The 22,258-nt window shown below is 42.0% G+C and overlaps 1 protein-coding gene across 9 annotated transcripts in view; it reads left to right on the top strand.

Moving 5' to 3' along the window:
* Positions 1 to 22,258, top strand: part of LOC120956599 (dual specificity calcium/calmodulin-dependent 3',5'-cyclic nucleotide phosphodiesterase 1-like) — a 267,302-nt gene that overhangs the window by 136,017 nt on the left and 109,027 nt on the right. The window contains exons 1-2 of one of the 9 annotated variants that reach the window (XM_040378215.2): positions 14,051 to 14,422; positions 18,092 to 18,550. The exons of 6 other annotated variants lie outside the window; for them this stretch is intronic. In XM_040378215.2, coding sequence (XP_040234149.2) covers positions 18,217 to 18,550 — 334 coding nt within the window. In that variant the 5' untranslated portion in view covers positions 14,051 to 14,422; positions 18,092 to 18,216. Of the gene's footprint in view, positions 1 to 14,050; positions 14,423 to 18,091; positions 18,551 to 22,258 lie in introns of those variants that run through there. 2 more of the 9 variants (XM_040378210.2, XM_049609683.1) reach the window with 2 other exon arrangements.

A 22,258-nucleotide genomic window follows, 5' to 3' on the forward strand; every position in this document is an offset into this window, starting at 1 on the left:
TTCATTAGCACAATATTAAAGCATGCAATCATGCCACATCTAATCAAAGGTTAAAAGCACTTCTATCTCTAATGCAGTAAGCAGTTTGAGGACGGTTTCAATTGGTTATCGTATTGATTTTGAAATTTTGATTAAAAGTAAATAAAGATCAAAAATCTATGTAAAAATGTACAGTAAATTTTAACATAGTGAAACAAATTTATAAACAAAAATATGATACATTTTGTTTGTAAAAAGAAAAGGAACTGCAATTTAAGTAACAAGGAGCCATAAATCATTATAAACAAATTAAATAACCTTTTTACTTGTTTTGTTTACATGTTTAGGTATAAATATCCATCAAATGTTAAATGCAACAGTATACAATCATTTATAAATGTGTAATTTTTATTTTTCTTTCTTATTTTCGATCAAACACGTTAATGTTCGCCTACTGTTCTGGAGTTCTAATAAGCTTTTTTAGTTGTCTTTATCTGTATTAAATATTGTATCATATTTTCCAACTTGAAATCAGCAGCATATGCTATAGGAAACCAACTTATTTTTTGTAATATTTAAAATTAATGTTTTTTTTATATAAATGGACCTTAAAACCACTAAGCAAATTTTGTAGTACGATACAAATTGTACAGCCCTATCTATCACGTTAAATAATGTGCATAAAAACTCCAAAAAATCCACCCATTAGTTAAAACTAAGTGAAATTTCTTAGGTTTTTTTGCAAACCTTTATCACCGAATCATTGAAAACTAAATCACAATGAACTCGTTGCAAGAGGTTACAGGGGTGCCCTCGTGCGCTTGGCATTCCGGACCGTGGAACGCCACTCCGCTCAAGATGTCATTTCCATTTCACTAATTCCTTCCCTCTCACAAATGGCTGTGAAGTTTATTTATCTTGCGAATCACTTTTCAAGATCTACAAATACCATTCCAGTCGACTGCATGCCGTTCCTTCGCCTCACGCTTCATTCATCCAATCGTTTGCTCTTCGTTTATACCTTGTGTAAAAAAAATCAAAACCAATGTACGAAGCAGACACGGAACGTCAGGTATGTCTCGTCCTCGCCACCTAACCCTACATCCCTTCATGATTGCCGTACGGAGAGAGGGCTTTACAGCAAATTCCGTACCCCGTTACGGTTGACGCTAAATTTGTGTAAACAGAGAACGCCCGTTGAAGGCGTGCGTTTTAGGGTCGGGGTGAGAAACGAGACCCGTGACACGCTGTCACACGTCTTGCCATCGACCCCAACCCGGTTGGGCCTCGTGCTCGGAACCAACCAGCTCTAGTCTAGTGAACAGCAGAACGAAGCTTCGTTCTGAAGCTTCCTCGCAGCGGTTACACCGGAACACGGAGCGAAATCTAATTTCACGTGCATGTTATTCAATTTTCGTAGTGATTTTAATGAATGAAATTATAGATTACACGTACACACAAGAACACGGTTGCACATGGGTCGGTTTCAGCAGCAGCAGCAGGAGGCAACAAATCTCACACGAACAGCACTTGCCACATTTCTCCAGTGGAATATGAACCCCGCCGAGTGGGTTGGTCCATTTGGGTAGCCGGTACAGCGATACTCATGTCATGTGGGTTGAGCTTATGGTTTTCGGTTGCAAATTTGTTTGCGAATGTCGGCGTAACATAACAGTGCCGCTTGTAAATCAGGGTGATTTGTTGAGCTTTCCGGTAAATAAACTCTCACACATCTTAATGAGTTCGTTAGGAATAATTAACAAATTAAGCTTTCACTCAGAAAGATACAATGAGTGCTTTGTAATCCAGCGAAAGAGTAAAGATAGCTTCGTAGATTTTGATAGCATGAAGTGCTGTTAAATGGATTGAATGATTATTTATGGAACTGCATGAGAAAGATGTATTGTTTGATGTGCAATTTCAGCTATATGTACTTCCAAAAACGAAACATATCACGTGGGAAGTCAATGAAGCAAAGCCCCGCGCGCGTATGTCAAACGGTATGAAGCGTATGTCAAACGGTTCACCCTTACTTTCTACCTTACATCATGCGTGCTCGTCGGTGTGTAGTTTTGGTAAGCATTTGGTATTCCTCTCGACCGTTTTCATCACTCAAGGGCAAACGTGATTCGACCGCATAAAACATACCACAACCGCAACGGTTCGATAAGTGCGTCCATGCACGATGATGCTGCTGCTGCTGCTGCTGTTATCCTTTCTCCACACAAACGATGGCAGCAAATTCTTCCATATTCACCCCTTAGGGTGTCTGACGGTGCGAGTCACCCATTTGTGAGATCCGTTCTGAATCGGTACCCGGGAACCGGTGACCTGGAAAGGGGAAGCCGGAGGGATCTTTTGTTTTATTTACCGCTTTGCTCTATATTAAACATTCCATTCGTTTGCAATTTAGATGACACGGCGAGGCAAACCTCTTTCGCAAACGGGATTACCGAGAACAAGCCTTCAAACCTCCACTCCAGCGGGACCATAGTTAGGTCACTTGCAGTTTTGAAGATACTGCATGCTTGAGCGGAGTAAGATGTGATCCAGCGTAGAACGATCCACAGCACAGGGCTGGAATGTTCTATGCCCAGCGCATAGTCGAATGAGTTTCGATATCGACCATTGTTTTCAAGGTTGAAAAGGCACTTGGATAAGATGGACCATGGTTTGGTGGCATGGGATGCGTACAGGCAGGGTAGTAAATAAGGAAAGATATTACTAGATGTCATACAATGTGTGTAATTTAAAGGCAAAGCATTGATATGCAACATTGAAATGAATTTGAAATTAGTTTGGAATTTAAGATGAAATTATTGATGCAAATTTATATTGAATCTTTTACTTTTCTTTTCTACTTGCAGGTAAGAGCAAAACAACATAAGACCTAGCTTATAAATTGACTGAGTGTGGTATGTTAATATTTTCTTATTATAACAAACTTCATATTAAATTTAAATGTATTAAAAACTCGATCGTACTCGATTTACGCTATATATAAACTCGATTTACGCTATATTTAAAGTTTTCCATTTACACAATTAAGAACAAGCACCTACTTTATTCCATAAATCACACGATAATTTCAAATCGTCAGTTTCGCACGATAATTTGCAGCCTGAAGCAGAAAGCTTATGATAAACCCCAGCCCCGGAAGCAATGGAACCAAAAAACTCTTGCTCCTGTGCTTGTGCCGGATCCGCTGGAAGCGCTTATGCGATGCGACCGGAAACTGGCGATAAGTTTCAATTTAGTCTCTTTAGTTTCCTTTTTTGCACCTCCAAAAAAAAAAAGGCAACAAAGTACGCTCATGCCGAGGTTCATTATGCGTTTGAGCAGGAAGACCGGGACTGTCGAATGGGACGTGTCGGAACCGTGCGAAACCCGTACGTGACCCGGTAGCGAAGCGTCCGTGTCGTGCCTTCCGCGTGCAAACTATCGCTGAGCCTTACGTTTTAAAACCATCTTCAAGCGTTTCGAGCGTCTTGGGAAATTAAAAATTCCTTTCTTTTGTTTCCGCGCGACGCAGATTTAAAAGCGTATTCTTTTTGTGCTGCCCCGACGGCAATAAACTATTTAAAGTCACGTGAAAACGTTCCTGTGGGATGCAGGAAGAAAGTTTTTAACACAAAAGGGACTTTATGGAATGACTTTGTTCCTGAAAGCCTTTGCACTTTGTCACTTTTGCTTATGATGGCATTTTTTGCGTTTAGCTTTTGCTTAACCTATCGGTTTTGTTAGCTTGTGCTTGTCATTGATTTTCCTCTTTTCATTAAAATGCTATGATGCTTAACAAAAAGCTTTGCTGGACTAAAGTCAAAGTTTTTTGATGGATTTTATATTGCTTCACAAAAACAAGCTTTGAACAGAATGGCTCTGGGAATTTGTTTTAGAAACTACTAATCTATTAATAAATCGCTTTTTGAGATAGTGCAAAGAAAATCATTAAAAATTGTAATGATAATCATTTAAAGTTCTGAGCCTCTGTGAACTTTTTTCAATTGCTCTACTTGAAATCCTTCTAACACGCAGCATGCATTACAATCCAATTCCATTGTGAGTAACCGTTTTAAAACTAGCCGTGAGTGATTAAATAATCGGTCACTACTCCTCCCTCCTGCAATTAGAGCCGGCCAAATCGTGCCCATCCGTCAGCAATTCAGCATCCGTGCGGTTGATCCACCATTAAGCTCGGATTTTCAAAACGTTTGTGACAAACTGTAATTGCTAGGATAAAGTAGGGTTAGAGAAAAAAGGCACAACGCAATCCTTTCGTAGCACTACGGCCGATGCACGATGCTTCAAACTCCTTCCTTTAAAACGGACTGTTACTTGCCTTTTTTCTCTCTTTGGTCCAACCGTCTAACGAAACGTAAAGCGTAACCGTATTCTACGCGAATAAATCCTGCCAAGAGCCACATTTTTCACTCCACTCATCTGGATGGGTCCATCCTGTGTATGTGTGTGTGCCGGCCTTTCCATTACCTTTCCCGTGCCGGCGACACATAAGCCTTAAGTGAAACATTTAATCCATATTACATTTATCCTGGCGGACCATTGCCAACCACGGTGCCGTGTCATCTTCGCACACTAACTGGGTGCACTGGGCGACACACACACTGGAAACAACGCGCCACGATACGACGATGCAATTTAGCTCGCTGTATCGGTCTCGGGATTGTCCTACCCTCCATTCACGACCAACCTGTAACTACACTCGAAAGCCGGAACGTTCCGGAGCACGTTCTAGCCCCGAATGTGAAGCTGACGAGGACGGCAAACCCGGCTACAAACTCACTAAGTCGTATCAGAAGCATCACGGCACTTCTGTCAAGTCCGCCCTTCCTGGTCATTCGCGCAAACAAGGTTACGATTTCATCCCGCTCTCGCGTTACGATGATGTTTGCAATGAAAAAAAAATCGGCAGTAAATTACTACCGAACCTTTCCTCTGTTTGCCAGCTTAAAGTGCTCCATTATTTCTCGCCTAAAACAACTACAACTGCAACTGGCTTCTTACGCTTTCATGTAAAGTAATTCATCAAATATTTACACTCTCGTCCAATCAAATCGCACCATAAAAATGCCCGCCGCATATGCACGCTGCGTTGGCTTTTACATCGTGGAATCAATTCATCGAAAATCAAATAAATCTCCGATGCGGCACCCACACCACCACGCTGCGTTTGGAAGTGGGCATGGACCCACAAAAAATACACCAAAAGATACACGTTTCTGATCTCGGGGGGGGGGGGGGGGGGGGGGGGGGGGGCAAAAATTCATTGGAATTTGAAACATGTAATATGTAAGCATGCACGCGGTGTTGGAATTCCATTTCCTCCAAAATGGGATAAAACAGAAATCAATGATCACGGTGAGCGGGGTGAGCAATGGCAGCGTCACGTGCACTGTGTGGGTTTCGGTCGTACGGTTTCCTCTTCATGAAAATTTGCGTGATCCTTTCTTGGGAAAAATTCATTTCGTTTCTGATGGGGCTTGTATTTTTTTTTTCTAAATCAAACACAATTCGAGCAATATAAGAAACAAATTGGAATTGCTATTTATGCCGCTCGATAAACACTGTCGGTTCAAATACATCGTTTAGATATCAACAAATGAAACATATGCCAATCGAAGGGGATGTTTCAATTTCAAGATAGGATAGCGACATCACTAAGTATGTTTGATTGAACAAGTATAAAGGGCACAATGCCTTATTTCGATTATTATTCCAAAGCACAGCACCAAATGCTAAAACACGTCTTACTTTACAGTAATGTTTAAATGACAAAAATATACAAAAAAGGACGCTAAAAAGATCCTAGTGACCAAATTTAACTCTTTCACCATCATCTTTAAGCTACGATTAGGACGACATAAGTAATTAAACGCTGGTGGTGACTCCACCAGAGAAACTTTTTACCTTATTTCTGCAAAGTGAGCTCCGGGGCATCCATCTGGACAATTATATCAACACTTCAACCTACTATTTCATATAAAAGCCAACCAAGAACCTTGGCCAGACTTCTACTAGGGAAAATTGACAGTCTGAAGAAGAAAACTTCGTTACAACGGGTATGACATTAAACAGCAGGATATGAACATCAATTACCTTATGGAGATGGTCTTTTAATGCTCTTTTTTTGCACAATTCACGCGTAGATGAATAATGATGTAACGTAATGAATAACACCAAGTTTATTAGTTTTAAAATCATTTTCAGTTCTTTGGAATGGTACAACAAAATACTTTCCAAGATGATGTCTCTCATCAAAATTGTTTTTTCTTTTCTGATCGCTCAAAATTAATCAGAACCCGCGTTGGAATTCCCAATCAGCTATCCACTCCATTCCTTGCCCACCAAAACCAACCAGTTCACAATCGAAATTAATTACGACTTCTCCTACTTTACAATCATTTGCCTTTCAGTGGCCTTTCGATGGCTGGAATCTAAAAACAGAACAATGTTAATTCAAATGCACCTTCCCAGCTTCCTTCGTGGTCTGACGCTTTTTTGGCCATGGTTTCGCTTCCCCGGAAAGGCATCAATTCAGGCATTGACAAAATTCTTGTTAATTCTCCGTCAAAAGCCAGTTCGATGCTGTGCCAGGCTATGGTGATTGGAATTCTTCATCAGAGGCATGAGCCGGAAAACGTCAATCACTGTACTTGTGTTTGAGGCAACATTATGGCTAAGAGTTTAGCTTGCCGTTTGGTGTTAAACGTGTTGTCATAATTGAAATATCTGTTGCCTAAAATGAGAAAGTTAAGTTTGGTCTTTCTATTTGCAACATTACGCTTCTCCTTTACTTCTACCTTAAGTAATGACCTTAGCAGCCATACTGGTCTCAAACAACACTTCATACGACTTATCTTAACACAAAAAAGGATAAATCTGATCATGATCTGAATGTTAACCCCGTCCAGGATTACATGAACTATTGACACTATTGGTTGACAATGTTTCAGTTACTATAAAGGTCGTAATATCGGAAAGCTAAAGGTTAAAATACTTCTATCAAAAATTAAAAGCCTCTATTCACATGAACCCTTTCAAATATGTGTGCAATTTCTCAAGTTAATTCTAAAAATTAGTCAAAACCTGTGTCCATCTGGCAAAGGTCAGGCTAGTAAATCTGACCATTTTCACAAACGCATGAAGCATCATTATGCACCATTTGCGGAAAACTAATTAGTCCATCTGTCACGTGGGCCGCCCGAGTTGGATAGGTCATACTCGCGCGTAGGTCAAACTGCCACCGGCACTCAGAGAGCGAAGATTTACGAGCATGCTGCCCCATGGTACGGGTCTGGGCACGATTTCGTGTTGGAAGCGCGGAACTTGGAAGGGAACACTACCCTGCGGCGACACCTGTTGCGCTTTCGATTTTTCGCTTCATTATTTCCGAGATGATTGCTATCCTGCGAGAGAGCGAACAAGAGAGAAATACAGAGAGGGGGAGAGAAAAACTGCAAACGACCAACCAAGGAGAGAATTTTAGTAAAAGGAGATAAACTGGAAGCTTGAGAGAATTCGTTATCAACGAATGCTCTATTTTATGAAAGGTGAAGCTTGCTGTAGCTTTTCAACACACATCCATCGAAAGCTTTATAGCATCAGGACGATCGAAAAAAAAAACATTTCAACAAGCTTTTTATTGTAGAAAGCTTTCAGCTAAAGCTTCTCGTACATGCTATAAAGCTCCAATTTGAATTCATTTTTCTTTTACACTCATTCCCGAATCAAACATTCATACAATTCCCTTTCCCTTTAATTGGCCACATTAAACCAGTTGGCAGTTGCCGTTACAGTTGATTGCAAAACAACAATGTGTACAGTAAATTATGGCTTAACATACACCACAGCATACTTAATTCATTACCCGCAAGCATCGCTCAAACAATCGCTTATTGTGCTTAATGTCATGTTGATGTTGCAATGGAAAAAATGGTCTACACAAGCAAAACCGTCAATATCAATACAATCAATCAAATAAACACCACCAATTACAACGGATCGGTGGTGCCTGACATCGTGTCATTTCTCGCAAAACAGTTCGCCACGGGGCGAATAAAACCAACAACAACAACAACAACAACAACAACAACCCACCATCTCCTCGAACCATTCTGCATTCTACTGCATTTCCGCTTCTTCCCTTTTCATCTCGCACTCGATTCGGTTGACCTTAAGCGTGTAGCCATGCATTTATCATTGTTCGTTTATCTTCTTTCTTTCCGATTCAATTCCAACACCGAATCGCGATCACTTCGCTCGGAGCTCAACCACCACACCCGTGCCCCAAAAAAAAAACTGTAACTGCCCACTGTAAGGCAACGCTAAGGCATTTCGGTAGCGGCGTTGCCGTAAGCCCCGGGAGCTTTATTATGTATGCGACGAAATGTACCGCAGCATTCGCTGCAAGGGAAATAAAAAGCAAATATCGAAACGACGGTACGCCCGTCGGTCTTCAGGGAACCGGTTCCAGTGCGAAACCTGTGCACTGCGAGAAGGCAAATATTTCATCAATATTTATTTTCTCACTCTCCTCGACAATCGCTTGGCTGCTGCTGGTTGGGTGAGAAGTGCGCGATGAAAAAAAAAACAAACTTCGTCGAAAAACATTCTTTTTAAAACTAAAAAAGCTACAGCTCAGCATGCAACAAGCGCAAAGCGTGTGTGCCTTACTGCGTACGATCAGAGATTTACATGCGATCGTGCGTGCGACCCACCCTAACCAACGCGACACGGCGATCTTCACCGTAGGAGGCGGTCAGCTGCAGCATCCAACCAATGTGCCGTGTGTTTTTTGCTGCATGTTTGTGCGTCCCCCTGCGTACACGAAAAGCCAGCAAGTCCAACGAAAAAAAAAACTCTGCTTGCAAAAGAAAGAGCGAATGCAGCACGGAAAGAAAAGACATGCAACCAGTTGCCGGTGTCGGCGGGCACAGTGCTGGGACAGTGCTAAAGACACGCGCACCATGCAGCACGCACGTTGGCGGGAGCGATGTTTTGCGTATCGCCGGACACTAATTGGCTTAATACCAGTCACTTTGGACTGATTACGACCGAACATGTGTAAGATGGTTAGCGGGAGAGATGTTTTAAAGCAGATTATTTGAAAAAGATAATCAATGAAAGACCGCGGTGCAGGCGGTGGACATGGGACAACAACAACAAAAAAACAGTGGTAAAAGTGATGCGCTGTCGGTCGTTTAGCACTCATTATGTTCGTACCATAAGCATGTCAGCACGCCAACGTGCATAATGGGGATGTAGTCATTTGTTGCCAATTATGTTACAGGGTTTTTTTTAATATGTTAAATGCCCTTGAACGATGGAGTTTCAGATGCATGAGATATTAATGGGATGGATCGTATTACATCACATTAACGTTTACATTACACCGTACCTTCGTAGACAGTCCGCAAAGACAGAAATATGCATTTTATATTGAATACATGAAATACAATTATAAACCAAAATTTCAAGGCTACTCTTCACAATGAAATGAAATAAAAATATAATAATAATATAATTCAAATAATTTAATACAACAAATACATATAAAAACAAATGTTAGTAATCAAAAAAATTGTACTGTATCAGCTATTAATATTAATTAATAAACTAATACAATAAACTATACAATGTAAAATCTAAAAATATAATTAGCTTTGGCCCAATGGTAGCAATACTTATAAGAAAATAGTACAAAGTTATATCATCTAATAATTAAAATGAGTATAAAAATTGCAGTTTTGGGCCTTCAACAAATAATAAATTGAAAAATAAACACAAAAAACTGAACAAAAAATTTTTAATTGAACCGTTAAGTGTTTTGTGTACCAATTTGACCGGAAAATGTAGGCTAACATTAAAAATAAAACTAAATATATTCAAATTGATAATTAAAACATTATCAAATTATGATACACCGCTACTAACTAAAACTAATGAGTACAAAATGAGTAAATTTATGCCATCATACTAAAAAAGTGAGTAAATTTACTAAGAATAAATGCAACAAAACGTCTGAACGATTCTCATAAGTCGTCTAGTTGTAGGACAAAATATCCATAGTCTAATTGTAATTTGAATTTTAGTTTACTTTACTACCCTTGCACCAGTTTGATTCTACACAGCGATAGCAACATAGTTTGACAAAAAATAAAAGCATCAACCAGCTCTCCTTGGCTTAAGAGCTAGCAACTGTAACAGCAAACCAAAAACAATACCCTCGACAATCGGTTCAACAATCAATCCTTTAATCCCTTCAAACCTAACGCGACCGTATAAGTGGAACCTAAGCAACAGCACAGAAACAAAACAAAAACACAAAAAACACCCCTCAACACAGCGCATAAAAACCGCACCATCCCTTTCCAAGGCCGGCTTGACACTCGCAACCTCTGCGTTAGGTAGCCCTACGTGGTGACAGCATAAAAATGACAGGGTATTCATTGCAAGCACCACCAACACCACCACCAGCAGCAGCCGAACACTTGCGAATGGAACTTGTGTTGACGTTTAATTGGTTTTAGACGCAGCAACGATGGCAAACGGGGGCGAATGGACGGACTGCAGCAAAACACAATGTATCAACGTGGCAGGCCAACCTGCCAGACCACAGGGACAGGCAATCCGGGCTGGCTATCGAAGCTAATCTATCTATCGCGAGCGTGCTGTCAAAGAACGCTCAGAGCGGGGGAAAAGAAGCAACAACTAAAAAAAAGCAGGGCTGTTAACACGTATGAAGCGCGAGAGTGATTGGAGCTGGAGATACAAAAGGCAAAATGCGTATCGTGTGCCACGATTTCATCACCATCAACCAACCCGAGTCCGGCGGACAAAAGCTAATGAACGTGACGTTGACCGGGTAAGGGTCAAGTGGATCAAATCGGAAGGAAAGGGACACTCAAGCAGCAGCAGCAGCAAAATGGTTTTTGATAAAGTGGATCTATTAATATCCACCAGAACGAGGTGCTTGCTGTTTGAAGGACGATTCTTTCGGACAGTCAAGCAGCGACACAAACAAGCGCGGTTCTTCGGTTTAAGGTTAAATGCAAGATAATAAACATACCCCATGTTGAACATTACGTGTACCGATGTTTAAAAATACTCTCCCAAGCGCCCACAAGATACATGCTTCGCTTGCTCTTAATCCTCATTTTCATACGCCCGCCGGCTGTTCATTGTTCGAACAGTTATTAATTTCCCACACTGCAGACAGGCTACACTAGCACTTCGACCCAGTGCATTGTTCTGCGAAGCCCATATTCATTACCCCGCATTTCGATTAGCGCTGCTCCCAGCCGGCTCTCATCCGGCTGCATCAAAGAGCGACCGCAAATTTTCGCGTGTGCATCGATCACCGGAGCCGGATTAAGCGTGACAACCCACCAACAATATGCCAGCCTTAATTAATATGTGCTAATCTGCAAACGGACTATGGCACACGAATGCAGCGTGGTGCGGATTATAAACACCCTCTCTCTCGCTCTCATCATCAGCATCCCATCAGCTTCCCAACGGTAGTCCCCAGCAGAATGCTTTGTGAGATGAAAAATTGATTCATTACCCACGACGGACCACGAGCGTCAACCAAAACGGATCGAACCGCCGCTTCGAATGGCGCCCAACACTGTATAAGGCCTCAGCATCAGCGGAGGAATGGTGCCCGGCCAACATGTGCTGTGACTCCGTAGCCAATCTAATAGGCAACAGGCAGACAGTCCCCGGTGCTGCAACATTAATGTGCGTGTCATTGGGCCCGCACGAGCAACCCAATCTCAGCGTGCCGACATTCCCGGCTCCGGCCACAAAGGTTGCGGCCCAGTCAGGTGTGCCGGGCGTTTCGGGACGGTTGCGTGTGGTTTGAAAAGGCTGAACAAGCTATTTTTGCACGCCCGGGTGTCCGGTGGCCCCCACCGGGCTAGGGGTTCGTGTAAGTGTGTCCCTCCACCGTACTGTTTTCGGTGTGTCTTAATCTTGCAAACAATCGCCCGTGGCAGCTGTAAAGGGGATAATGTTGTTGTTTTTGTGTTTTGCTTTTGCTTTTTTCTTTCTTCTTTTGGTTGCATTTGTTGACTGACATTTTTGTATCGGTGTCTGGTGGGTTGGTGGCCTTAGAGCTGCGAAATTTTCAACCGGTCGCGTCCGCATGAGATTGTTGTGGTTTGCGGCGGCGATTGTTACTATGTAGGTTGGTGCGGTATGCCGTTCTGCCACACCCTGAAATTGCGTTTGGCAGGGTGAAAACAAAAACAATGTCAAAGCAAATAATTTGCAGTAATGAGAAATTGAGAGTAGCAAAAAGAAACAAAAAGAAGGATGTAAATAAATTTTAAGAGGCTGCAAAAGATACACAAACTATATTTTAAGGAAATTAAATAACTCACCAAACAACCCTTAAGCAAAAAAAGACCAAATGACCAATTAATAGGTCAAACAAACAACAAACATTTAATATGTCAAATAAGTAACAACAATAAACCACAAAATAAATATGATAAATGAACTCAAATGGCATTAGGAACAATTCAATTAGACAAAACATGAATGAACTTAGATAACTATAAAAACAAATACAAATTAAAATTAAATAAAAACTGACAATGTAACAAAACAACAGAATGCATTAACAGCGGATTGAATTAAAAGCCTAGTTAACATTTACAAAGCCTAGACAAAATGGAAAAAAAGTAAACAAAGCTAAAAAAATAAATAAATAAATACATAAATAAATAAAATACACACAAAAATAAATCGAATTAATTATGAAAATTAAGCACAACATAAAAACAAAACGCAATATGGCATGATGGCTGCATTACCTTCTCAATTAAATATTACCACAATCAACAGCCTCATTTGTCCGCAATCACTTTTTTCAATATTTCTGTCTTCCCATATATCACCGCTACACCTTTCCGCTTGCTATGCCCGGCTAAAAATGTGTTAAAAGATTGCGCATAGTTGCCTCAAACATCGATCAATGTCTCGCGAGCGCACCAAAATGATAACAAGCCTAGCCGTGCAGTGGCTCGTGCGCCATTTAATAAATGTTAAATATGACAAAACTACCAATCAAAATAAAGTAATGCAAAGGGTACACAAAACACCCACTGCTGCCGCGCCGCGACGAACGGCCACAGGTGACCCACTGAACAGCCTCCCTGCCAGGGGGGGGGGGGGAGGAACCCACCATTGCGTACGTTCGCGCAAGCAAGCGAACATGTTCGCGTGTGCCTAAACACACCAGTTTGTATGCGTTGCGTGTGTGTGGATTGAAATTTTGTATACTTTTGTTATTTTTATATTCTTTTTTGTTTAAGTTCTCTTTAGCTTGTGCCCCCCTCTGCGCAGGGCATTCCATCCTGTCTTCTCGCCCCAGTACGCCCCAAAGTGTTTGTTGCGCACGCGTAAGGTACGCGCGACGTGGTGCTTGCTGCGTAGACGGTGAAGCGTAGTTGCCCGTAGAGTCGCATGCCGGCACACTTAACCTTACTGCTTACTGCGCCAACCTTTAGCGCACACCTTTTCATTGAGCACCACCCCGTTCACCCGTGCAGACTCCGTGCACCGTTTTGCCGGCAAAGCTTGCAGCATCCGATTGGCAACAATTAACCCTTGATACGAAAAGGGGTACTTTCGGAATCGTATTGGAACAAATTCAAACTTGAAAAAAAAAACATAACAAGCCAATCTTTATTTGAATCACAGCCAAACTTTTTTATAATTTTCCCTTAAAAATGATTACTACTGCATTTGATTTGCGATCGCTGCCCAAGGGTTGACGTACCAAAGATGATGAATTGATAGAGCTGCAGTGAGGAGAGGGTCACGCCACCCTTACCCCGGTGGCGACGGCCGGCGAGACAATGGGCAGACAGTGAGACACGTGGGTACCGTTGGCTGGTTGGGCGGTGAGAGGAGGACATTAAAAATGACAACAATACCAACAGCAGCAGCAGCAGCAGCAACAGCACCAGTACCAGCAGTACCACTTGCAACGGGGTAAAAACATCATTAAACCGAAAAGCTTACGCCACCTCGTCTTGCCACTTTAATAAGATCGTTTCGATCGTTCGGCCGATTCGTTCATCGGTTCATTCCGCTGCAGATGAGAGGGAGGTTGGACGGTGATTTCATTCGCCGTCTGCCAGCAGTGCCCAGCAGTACGAACCCAAACCGATTCGTGGGGGATGCCAGCGATCGTGTGCGCTGCACCGTGTGTGTTTGTGTGTTGTATGGAGATAAGTTCAGTTTCACTTTTTAACGCAACTCGAGCGCACTTTCCTGCCCGAGGACGCACGTTTATGTTTGCCGTTTTGCCGAGCCAGTTCAGCCAGCCAGCGTGCCGGGGTGGCGGGCATTAGTTGTGCGCTCTAACGCGGGTGCAGGTGGTGTGGGCCAGTGTGTGAACGTTCTATTTTGCGTGCGTTTAGTGCATGTCATTTCGTGTGTGTGTGTTTGTCTCTGTGTTTATATGCATTTTTCATTATCACGATCGGTGTGTTATTTGATGTCACAAAATATTTTGCACGCTGAAACAGTACAATTAGCGTGGTCGTGCCAAACGAGTTCTCCCACGGCGAGATAGAGCACGAGCGAGGGAGATTGAGAGAGCGGGATGGTGGTAATAATGTGCATAAAAATCGACCGTAATGGAGGTTCATAATTCTACCATCAACAATGTTGCATCCACCAGCCAGCACGCCCTTTTAATGCATAAAGAATTAGTGTGTATCGTTGAGTGAGCATTGCTCCACCGAGTGTCTGTGTGCCAGGGAAACAAGCGAGGCTCGATGAGAAATTGCAACAGATTTGAAAATGAGTTACCGAACAAAGTTGCCTCGCAAAGGTTACGTAGTAGTGGTGCGAGAATTTTTTATTTATAAATTTTATAAATGATTGTGTTTGTAGTGCTTTTTTGGAAGTAGTTGTCGGTGTAAAATTGTGTCCATAAGTTTAAATGAATTGCCTTTTAAGTATACATTTTCTGTCACTGAATTCCTCACACAATGTAACAAGAATATATTCCCGAAATCCCGAGTTTCTTTCTCGCTTGTTTGCTCTTCATTTGTGTATAAATTAATTACCTCCACCATTTACCGCACCCATGCTGTCCTATTTTAAGCTACCTGGTATCATTATTTCGTGCTCTGAATGCATTCCCAAACCCGTGTGCGCACACAGAAAATTCAACTGTTCCGTGTGTAACAGCGACAAACCCGCTAACCAGCTAGCCAACCCCAGGCCAGGAAGGGAACAAGAAAGGCATTTTAATGATGTGCCACTCTGCACACGCACGCACACACACACACATGGCGACGAAAAGTCGAACTCGACCGAAACCGGCCCATGCCACATTCGGTGACTTCTTAATTATTTATTTCACTCTAACTGAACGGCACATGGACGGCCGCATACTGTCCCATAGGCACCCTATGTTTGTAGCTTGCAGAGCTCCAACCGGTGATAATGGTGGTGGTTTCGAATCGAACCGTCCGTACCTGCAAACTGCTGGTGGTGAACTTGATTGAACCAAACCGAACGGTAGAACGAGACATACCAAACCAAAAAAAATCAAATAATTAGTTTCTGTACGATCGACCCGTGCGACATGCCAGAGAAAAATTGACCGGCGAACCAATCCGAACCGAAGCAAACGAAAGCAACCATTCGCCAGCCATTACTGGTGGCTGAGGGCTGGTATGTACGGCATCGGCCAAATACTTTGCAGTGCAGAGGTACCGGATCCGCTGTACCGATTCCGTTTACCACACCGTCTCGGAAGACGACCGCCGATCGACTGTTGCGCATTTTCGCTGTAATAAACTTGTTAAAAATTGCTGGCAGTGCCCAGTGCTCCCCGCCACCTTCCCGGTTTTGGTGCACAAATTCGATTACTCCGTGGAGTTAATTGAATCCCCTGATAAAGTGGGACCTTCGTGCAGGTGATGGTTCCGTCGCAGCATCTTTCACTGTGCAGTAGTTGTGCTCGATCAACTGTGGCTCGGGCGCCGGGAACCGTAATTAGGTTGTGGGAAAATAAGACAAAACTGTGTCGCTGGCGTTTGCACGATCTCTTGCTCTTGAGTGTCTGTGAAGAATTTACGTTGTACAGAAGGCATTAAAACTATCCTGTATAAAACAATATACAGACGCTTCTATGAAATGCTACTAAGACTAAACATCTAGTATCGTTGTCAACTATATTTTGGGTTTTATTTTATGTGAAACCATATGAAATAGATCAACCGTTTCAACAAAAGCTTATCCAAGGAAAAATAATCGTGATTAATGCAAATGTTGATGTAATATTAAATGTCAATAATCAATCACTGTAATGCTAATGATATCTCGAACAGATATCAATTAAAAATATTATAAGGACCTCAGTGAACAATGCGAACTATCCCTTTATACATCTCAAATTACTAAAATTTGCATACAAAAATGGACTTCTTAGGATGGCAGTAGCAAAAAACCTAAGAGAGATAATTTCTGTCCATTTAAATCCCTTGAAAGGTAATTCAGCTTACTTGCAAAAAACAAATCTATGACCTTGCAAACTGCCTGTCGTCAGTTATCCGGATTTTTCATCATTTCGTACAAAAACATGCGACAAAATTGTTGGAGTAGAGTTTTTGCATAGTATTTGTCCAGAAAAATTTAATAGGCACAGTTGGAAGATGTTGGACTAGTTCGTGGAATAGGGTATCATATCGAAATTCGTCCGAAATTCACCTAAATTGGTCGCACTGAGCTTTGGCGTCATTGCTTGCCGCTGCGTAGCCAGTGGACGCGATTTCTGCTTCCTGGTATGTTTGTTCATATTCCCCTGGTACTATTTCACTGTTATTTTCTACAATCTTTGGGGCTACCGGTCTGATGATCGTCAATTTGTACGATTTAACAACATGCCCGTCATGGGTTCAAGCCCCTAATGGAACGTGGCCCCATACCTAGGACTGACTATCCTGCAAAGATAATAAATAAGTCACTGAAAGCCAAGCCCACTACACTAGTGGGTACAGGCAGGCCTTTACCGACAACGGTTGTTGTGCCAAAGAAGAAGAAGAAGATTTTTTGTAACTTATAGTCACCCAGGGACGTCGGCCAATTAGAAGTTGGCTTTCTTTTGATGCTCTGGTTGTTGTGCCTAATAGTGTGCCTAATAGTGATTGTTGTGCCTAATAGTCTCTAATAGTGCCAAGATGTTGTAAATGCCGGAACAGGATTATACGACGTCCAAAAACTGCAACACGGAGACCGTTTTAGACACAACGGGGTTCCGTTCTTTGAGCGCGATAACTCCTAATCAAAGTTGCTAGTCTTTTTTGGCCAACAAGGTCAATGTTCAGCTGATAGAGGTGTTAAATGTTCGCTGTTGACTCATGAGATACTATTATTGAAAGCGCAGCTAACGTTTTGTTAGTGATGGTGAAGATAAACCCATGAAAAATCAAGAATTTTGTTATGCAGACGATGAAACAATCTGAATTTAATTAAAAACTACTCCAGTAATGATTTTGCATTAGATCATGCGTACAAATTTAATTCAAATGGAATAAAAATGCGTCATATAAAAATTGAATGTTATGTGCATACTTGCACATGTTCTATTTTCGGTCGTAAAATTTATTAAATCCTACGAAACAACTCTTCCAATCATACGCGTACATAACAAGTGTCTTCCCACCACCATTAAGTGCTATAGCATCGTCATATTGCTTCCCAGCGCTACACTACTCGATAAATTCTGCCCCGCCACTAAACTCAAAGCCATTCAAAACAATCCTTTTTCCCACAAACACATGATCCGCATGAGCTCATCGCCAACGATCGGCAAGGCAAGGAGCTGAAACTAATAAAATGAAATTAAACGAAAAGCATGCAAAACCCACATCGCCCGTGTAGGCGAACACCATTACCAGGATGATAAATCTGCGGTGATGATTTCATTACTTGCAATGCGATTGCCACACATAGAGGCCCCAGCCAGCCAAGCATGTGGGAGCGCATGGAATCAAATTTGCAGCTACGGGGAGATAGAGTCAAAGAAGCAGAAGTAACAGCAAACGCAATAATATAGATAAAGGTTTATGTTTCCCAACCGTCCCAGCAGTGATTTAAGTTGCACAACTCACCCGATCCTAAATTCGTGTTCTACCCTTGGAAATATCAGTATCAAAGCAAGTGTGCGCTTACAATTGCTCCGCAAAAATGCCCAAACGTACAGTGAAACAGTGCCACGGTAGCAGCAGCAGCAGCAGTACCAGCAGCAGCAAGGACATTGTAATTACCACCGACCAAACCAACGAAACCAACGTCACGGGCAACAGTGCCAGCGCCACTGCAGACGGGAGCGCCCGTTGCACAAACGCTGTCAAAAGCAGCCACGTCGGCGAACTTCCTGCCCGCACGGCCAGTGCGGGAGGGAGCCGATGCTGCGATGCACCTCAGTGCAACAACAGCAGGAAGTGTGTCGTGCGTCAGAAGTCACAAAAAATTGTCCTGGCACCGTCGAGCGGCGAGGATCACGTATATCACATTTACGGTAGGTGTGCGGCAGCCGGGGCTTGCGTTTGGTCAGGTTCTTTTTTATCGTACCGTAGGTGTGTGTGCGAAAGTGGAAAATGACGATGATTTGTATGGCTGTAAATAAAAAGAAGCTTTCAAACAACATTCACCAAAATTGAAACAAATAAAGTGGATAAAAATTCGATAAACGTTTTAATTGCACAGAAAAAGTGCACTCAGGAAGATTTTTAGAAATGGCGAGTATTCAACATTTACTGCCAGTAACAGAACTATAAAAACGTGTTCAATGAACGTTACAACCGTTCCATGCACTTTACATATGCTTGTTTTTGTCATGTTTACAGCGACCTTTGGTGGTCCAATTTGTTCACTCGGTGCTACGTGCATCATAAATTTAACGTCCGCTCCCGTAGAACCCTTGGCGGAAGCAAATTGATTTGCATAAGAGAGAAATTGAATAATTACATCTCCACCCTATCGTAAAGCACTGCGCTGTGGTTACGGGAGGGTTTTATTTTTATTTGTCAAGTTGAGTAATTTATTGACGCTGAAGTTCGTTCTATTGGAGAGAGGGTAGAGCAGGATTCAATTTGTGGGATTTTATTTTTATTATTAAAAACAATTTAATTTCTGCAATCTATGTGATTACCTATGCAACCGGAGTAATCATGCTAAAATCATTGCTATATACTTTTAGTTTGACTCTAACATGAATAAATGTGGTTGGTATTTTAAACTAAAATGTGACCTCAGACTTTAAAATGTTTTTTATTTAGTTTTTATTATTATTTGTTATTTTCATCAAACTTTAAATGAAAACAAGAATTCATGAAATGCAAAATTCGGAATAGGTTTTTTGTTTGTCTCAAATTAAAACAAAAACTAATTGTTTTATCTTATTTTTTTCTCGTTTTAGGTAAGTCAAATTGCCCTTCAAATCGATTGAGAAAAATCGGTAAGGATAAATAATACAAGATATCTATCATTAAAAGTCAGCCATGGTTTTATAAACAAACTCTAAATGTATCTGCAACACACACCAACCGTTCGGTGCACTCTCTGTAATTGAACATGGTGATCCTTTGTAAACATCCTGTTCGAATTATTTCCACTTCGCCGGCAATTTTCCCGGGCTCGCACTCGCGCATCGATTTTCCTACCTACCATCATCATTTATTTTTAACCACCGAGTTCAATAATCTGCCCTCTTCTTCGATTAATTACAACCGCTCGAGCACGCCAGCACTTTAAAGCTGGCAACAGAGGCAGCAGCCAACTACCGACAGCATAAACCCAGACCCTCCAACCGGTGGTGCATCCCTAACGCAAGCTTTAAAAGCACCGCACAGGCAAAGCTCTCGAGTGTGCAGGGAAAAGTTGCCCTAAGTAATTATACACCACACTGCCCCAAGGGGAGGGTGGAATAACAAAAATAAAAACTACAATCCTTCCTTCGCTGTGTGCACAGCAAGAGGAAAAGATTTTCCAACCAAGCCCGACCGACGGCACAAGGACCCGCCACTATCAAAGGGTGCAAAGCGGAAAAAGAACAAACATATTAACCATTACGGGGGTGAAATTCGGGGCTTCGAACAGGAGCGGGACCGGAACTGGAGTCTGCTTGCTACCTCAACAACCGTTCCAGAGCAAGGTTCCGATCGATTTCGCGCCCTGCTTGGATTTGCGTTGCGCTAAAGCAGGATGAAGCTATGTTGCAAAAACATATGATTTGCGCAGGGTGCGTTAAGGGGTGGGATGGAAATAATGCTGCTGGAAAAAGGCGCTTTGCACCAGCAAGCGGAAACAACAACCTGCTGCATGCTCGGGGAAAAAGCCGAACGGAATGAACGCGCCGGAATGAACTCGAGTTCGAAAGAGCGCAAAGTGAGCGAGAGAGCGCTTTTTGAAAAAAAGCTCTCTTATGCTTCACCACTCGAAGGCTTATTTTGAAGCTCATGTTTTATAAATGCTGCATGATTAAGTTGCAAACTATGTATCCTCTTTTTCAATCAATATTTTCCTCAAAGTTTTGATTGTAATCCCTTAAACAAATCAATTGATGGTTCAAATATATCTGCCTTAACTTCAGTTTTCGCTTCTCCCTTACGAGCTGAAATCACTTCTCCTCACTTCATCTCAGCATTCGCTCAACGCAATGCTCCCCTGTTCGGAGCAAAACAGTCCTCCCATTTCGCACGCAAGTGCGTACAAGCGCCCATGGCCTGCCACAATCTCGCACAAGCCTTCCACAAATCATCCCGTGAGCGGTGAAAAGAGAGTCAGCCTGCCCGACGACCTTGTTGTTTTCTTTTTTGTGCCATCGTGTTCACACTCTTCCCATCGCACTCCATCATCATCATCAGCACGGCTACAACTCTTGTATGCTACTGCTCCGATGATTCTGAGCCGTCGTCGTCGTAACTCAAGCGCATGTTACAGTTATGTCATGTTGGACGGGGCGCTTGCCTGCCCTCCCGCGATATCCGAAATCAACAACAGCATCAGCAGCACCAGTAACAGCTACGGCTGCAGTAAAAGTAGAAGCAGCATGCAAAACTGAGACACACCGGTGACGGTTAGGCAGGGCACAAACGGGCGGCGAACGAGCCCCTAGACAGGTTTTTGGTGTTGTAGATATAAAAGCGCTCCGAGAAAGGGAAGCAAATGGAGCGGATACACATACACACGGGGTTTGGGCATATGCTAAAGCGTGGCGCGAACGTAGCAGGTTGCACCGGTTCAGCTTAATCCACCTGGGTGAAATGTGCTTTTAATTTTAATTAAAATGTGGGGTTTTCTGATCTACATTTAAGAAAAATGAAATTGAACACGTTTGTTTCACGTGAAGAACGACGATCAGTATTGATCAAATTGCCTTAAAACCCCCCTTCTAGATCTCATTGATTTTATGCAAATTGTAAATTGACCCAAATCTATACACTTATCATAATCAAGCAAAAGGGTCATTCATGTGTAAAACATACAGCAGACGATCGTGACTGGCGATAGAAGCTGCTCCTCTCAGAGTCAATTAAGCCGGGGTGCCCTCTGGCAACAACCGTGTACCGCTTTTTTTTTTGTCGCTCGCTCAGACACTCGTCGTAAATTAAGAAACATGTGTAAACCATTTCGGGCGCACCGTGAACCATTGATTGTGTTATTTATAGGTTTATTATTGATCTACCTGCTCTGGGGTGGCTTCATCCTGAGTGCGTCATCCCTTTGTTTATTTGCTCAAAATCGTAATTTAAACAATTAACATGATACGATCGGGTGCAAAAATTTCGGTTGTGCAGAATGAGATCTGTATCGTGCGTAGCACTCGCCTGTGAAAAAAATAAGTAAGTCCGAACTGTCTATTTGGTGGAAAGGGTAATAAAAAATCGTAAAATCTATAATTCTTTCTTCCATAAAAAATGCACTTTATTTTTGGGAATTTTATCACGCTCATAAGTGTTATCAAGTTTTACACTACTCACTCTGATCTTGAGTATGTGATCAAGCATTTCTAGCAACAAACTTATGATAACTTCAACGTTCATGGAATTGAAATAGTTTACCGAGAATGGTTTTTATAATTTTTCAAAAAAAAACTTAAAAAATAGTAAACTTCAACATGATTTAATAAATATGATGTACCGCTTCAAAAATGGTATTGAGATCTTAATTAAAATCTAATATCCATGTTACCATGAGACTGTTTATCGATGTGCTCATTATGCTT

The sequence above is a fragment of the Anopheles coluzzii genome, chromosome 3, assembly GCF_943734685.1.
Source record: "Anopheles coluzzii chromosome 3, AcolN3, whole genome shotgun sequence".
In the NCBI taxonomy this organism is placed as follows: domain Eukaryota; kingdom Metazoa; phylum Arthropoda; class Insecta; order Diptera; family Culicidae; genus Anopheles; species Anopheles coluzzii.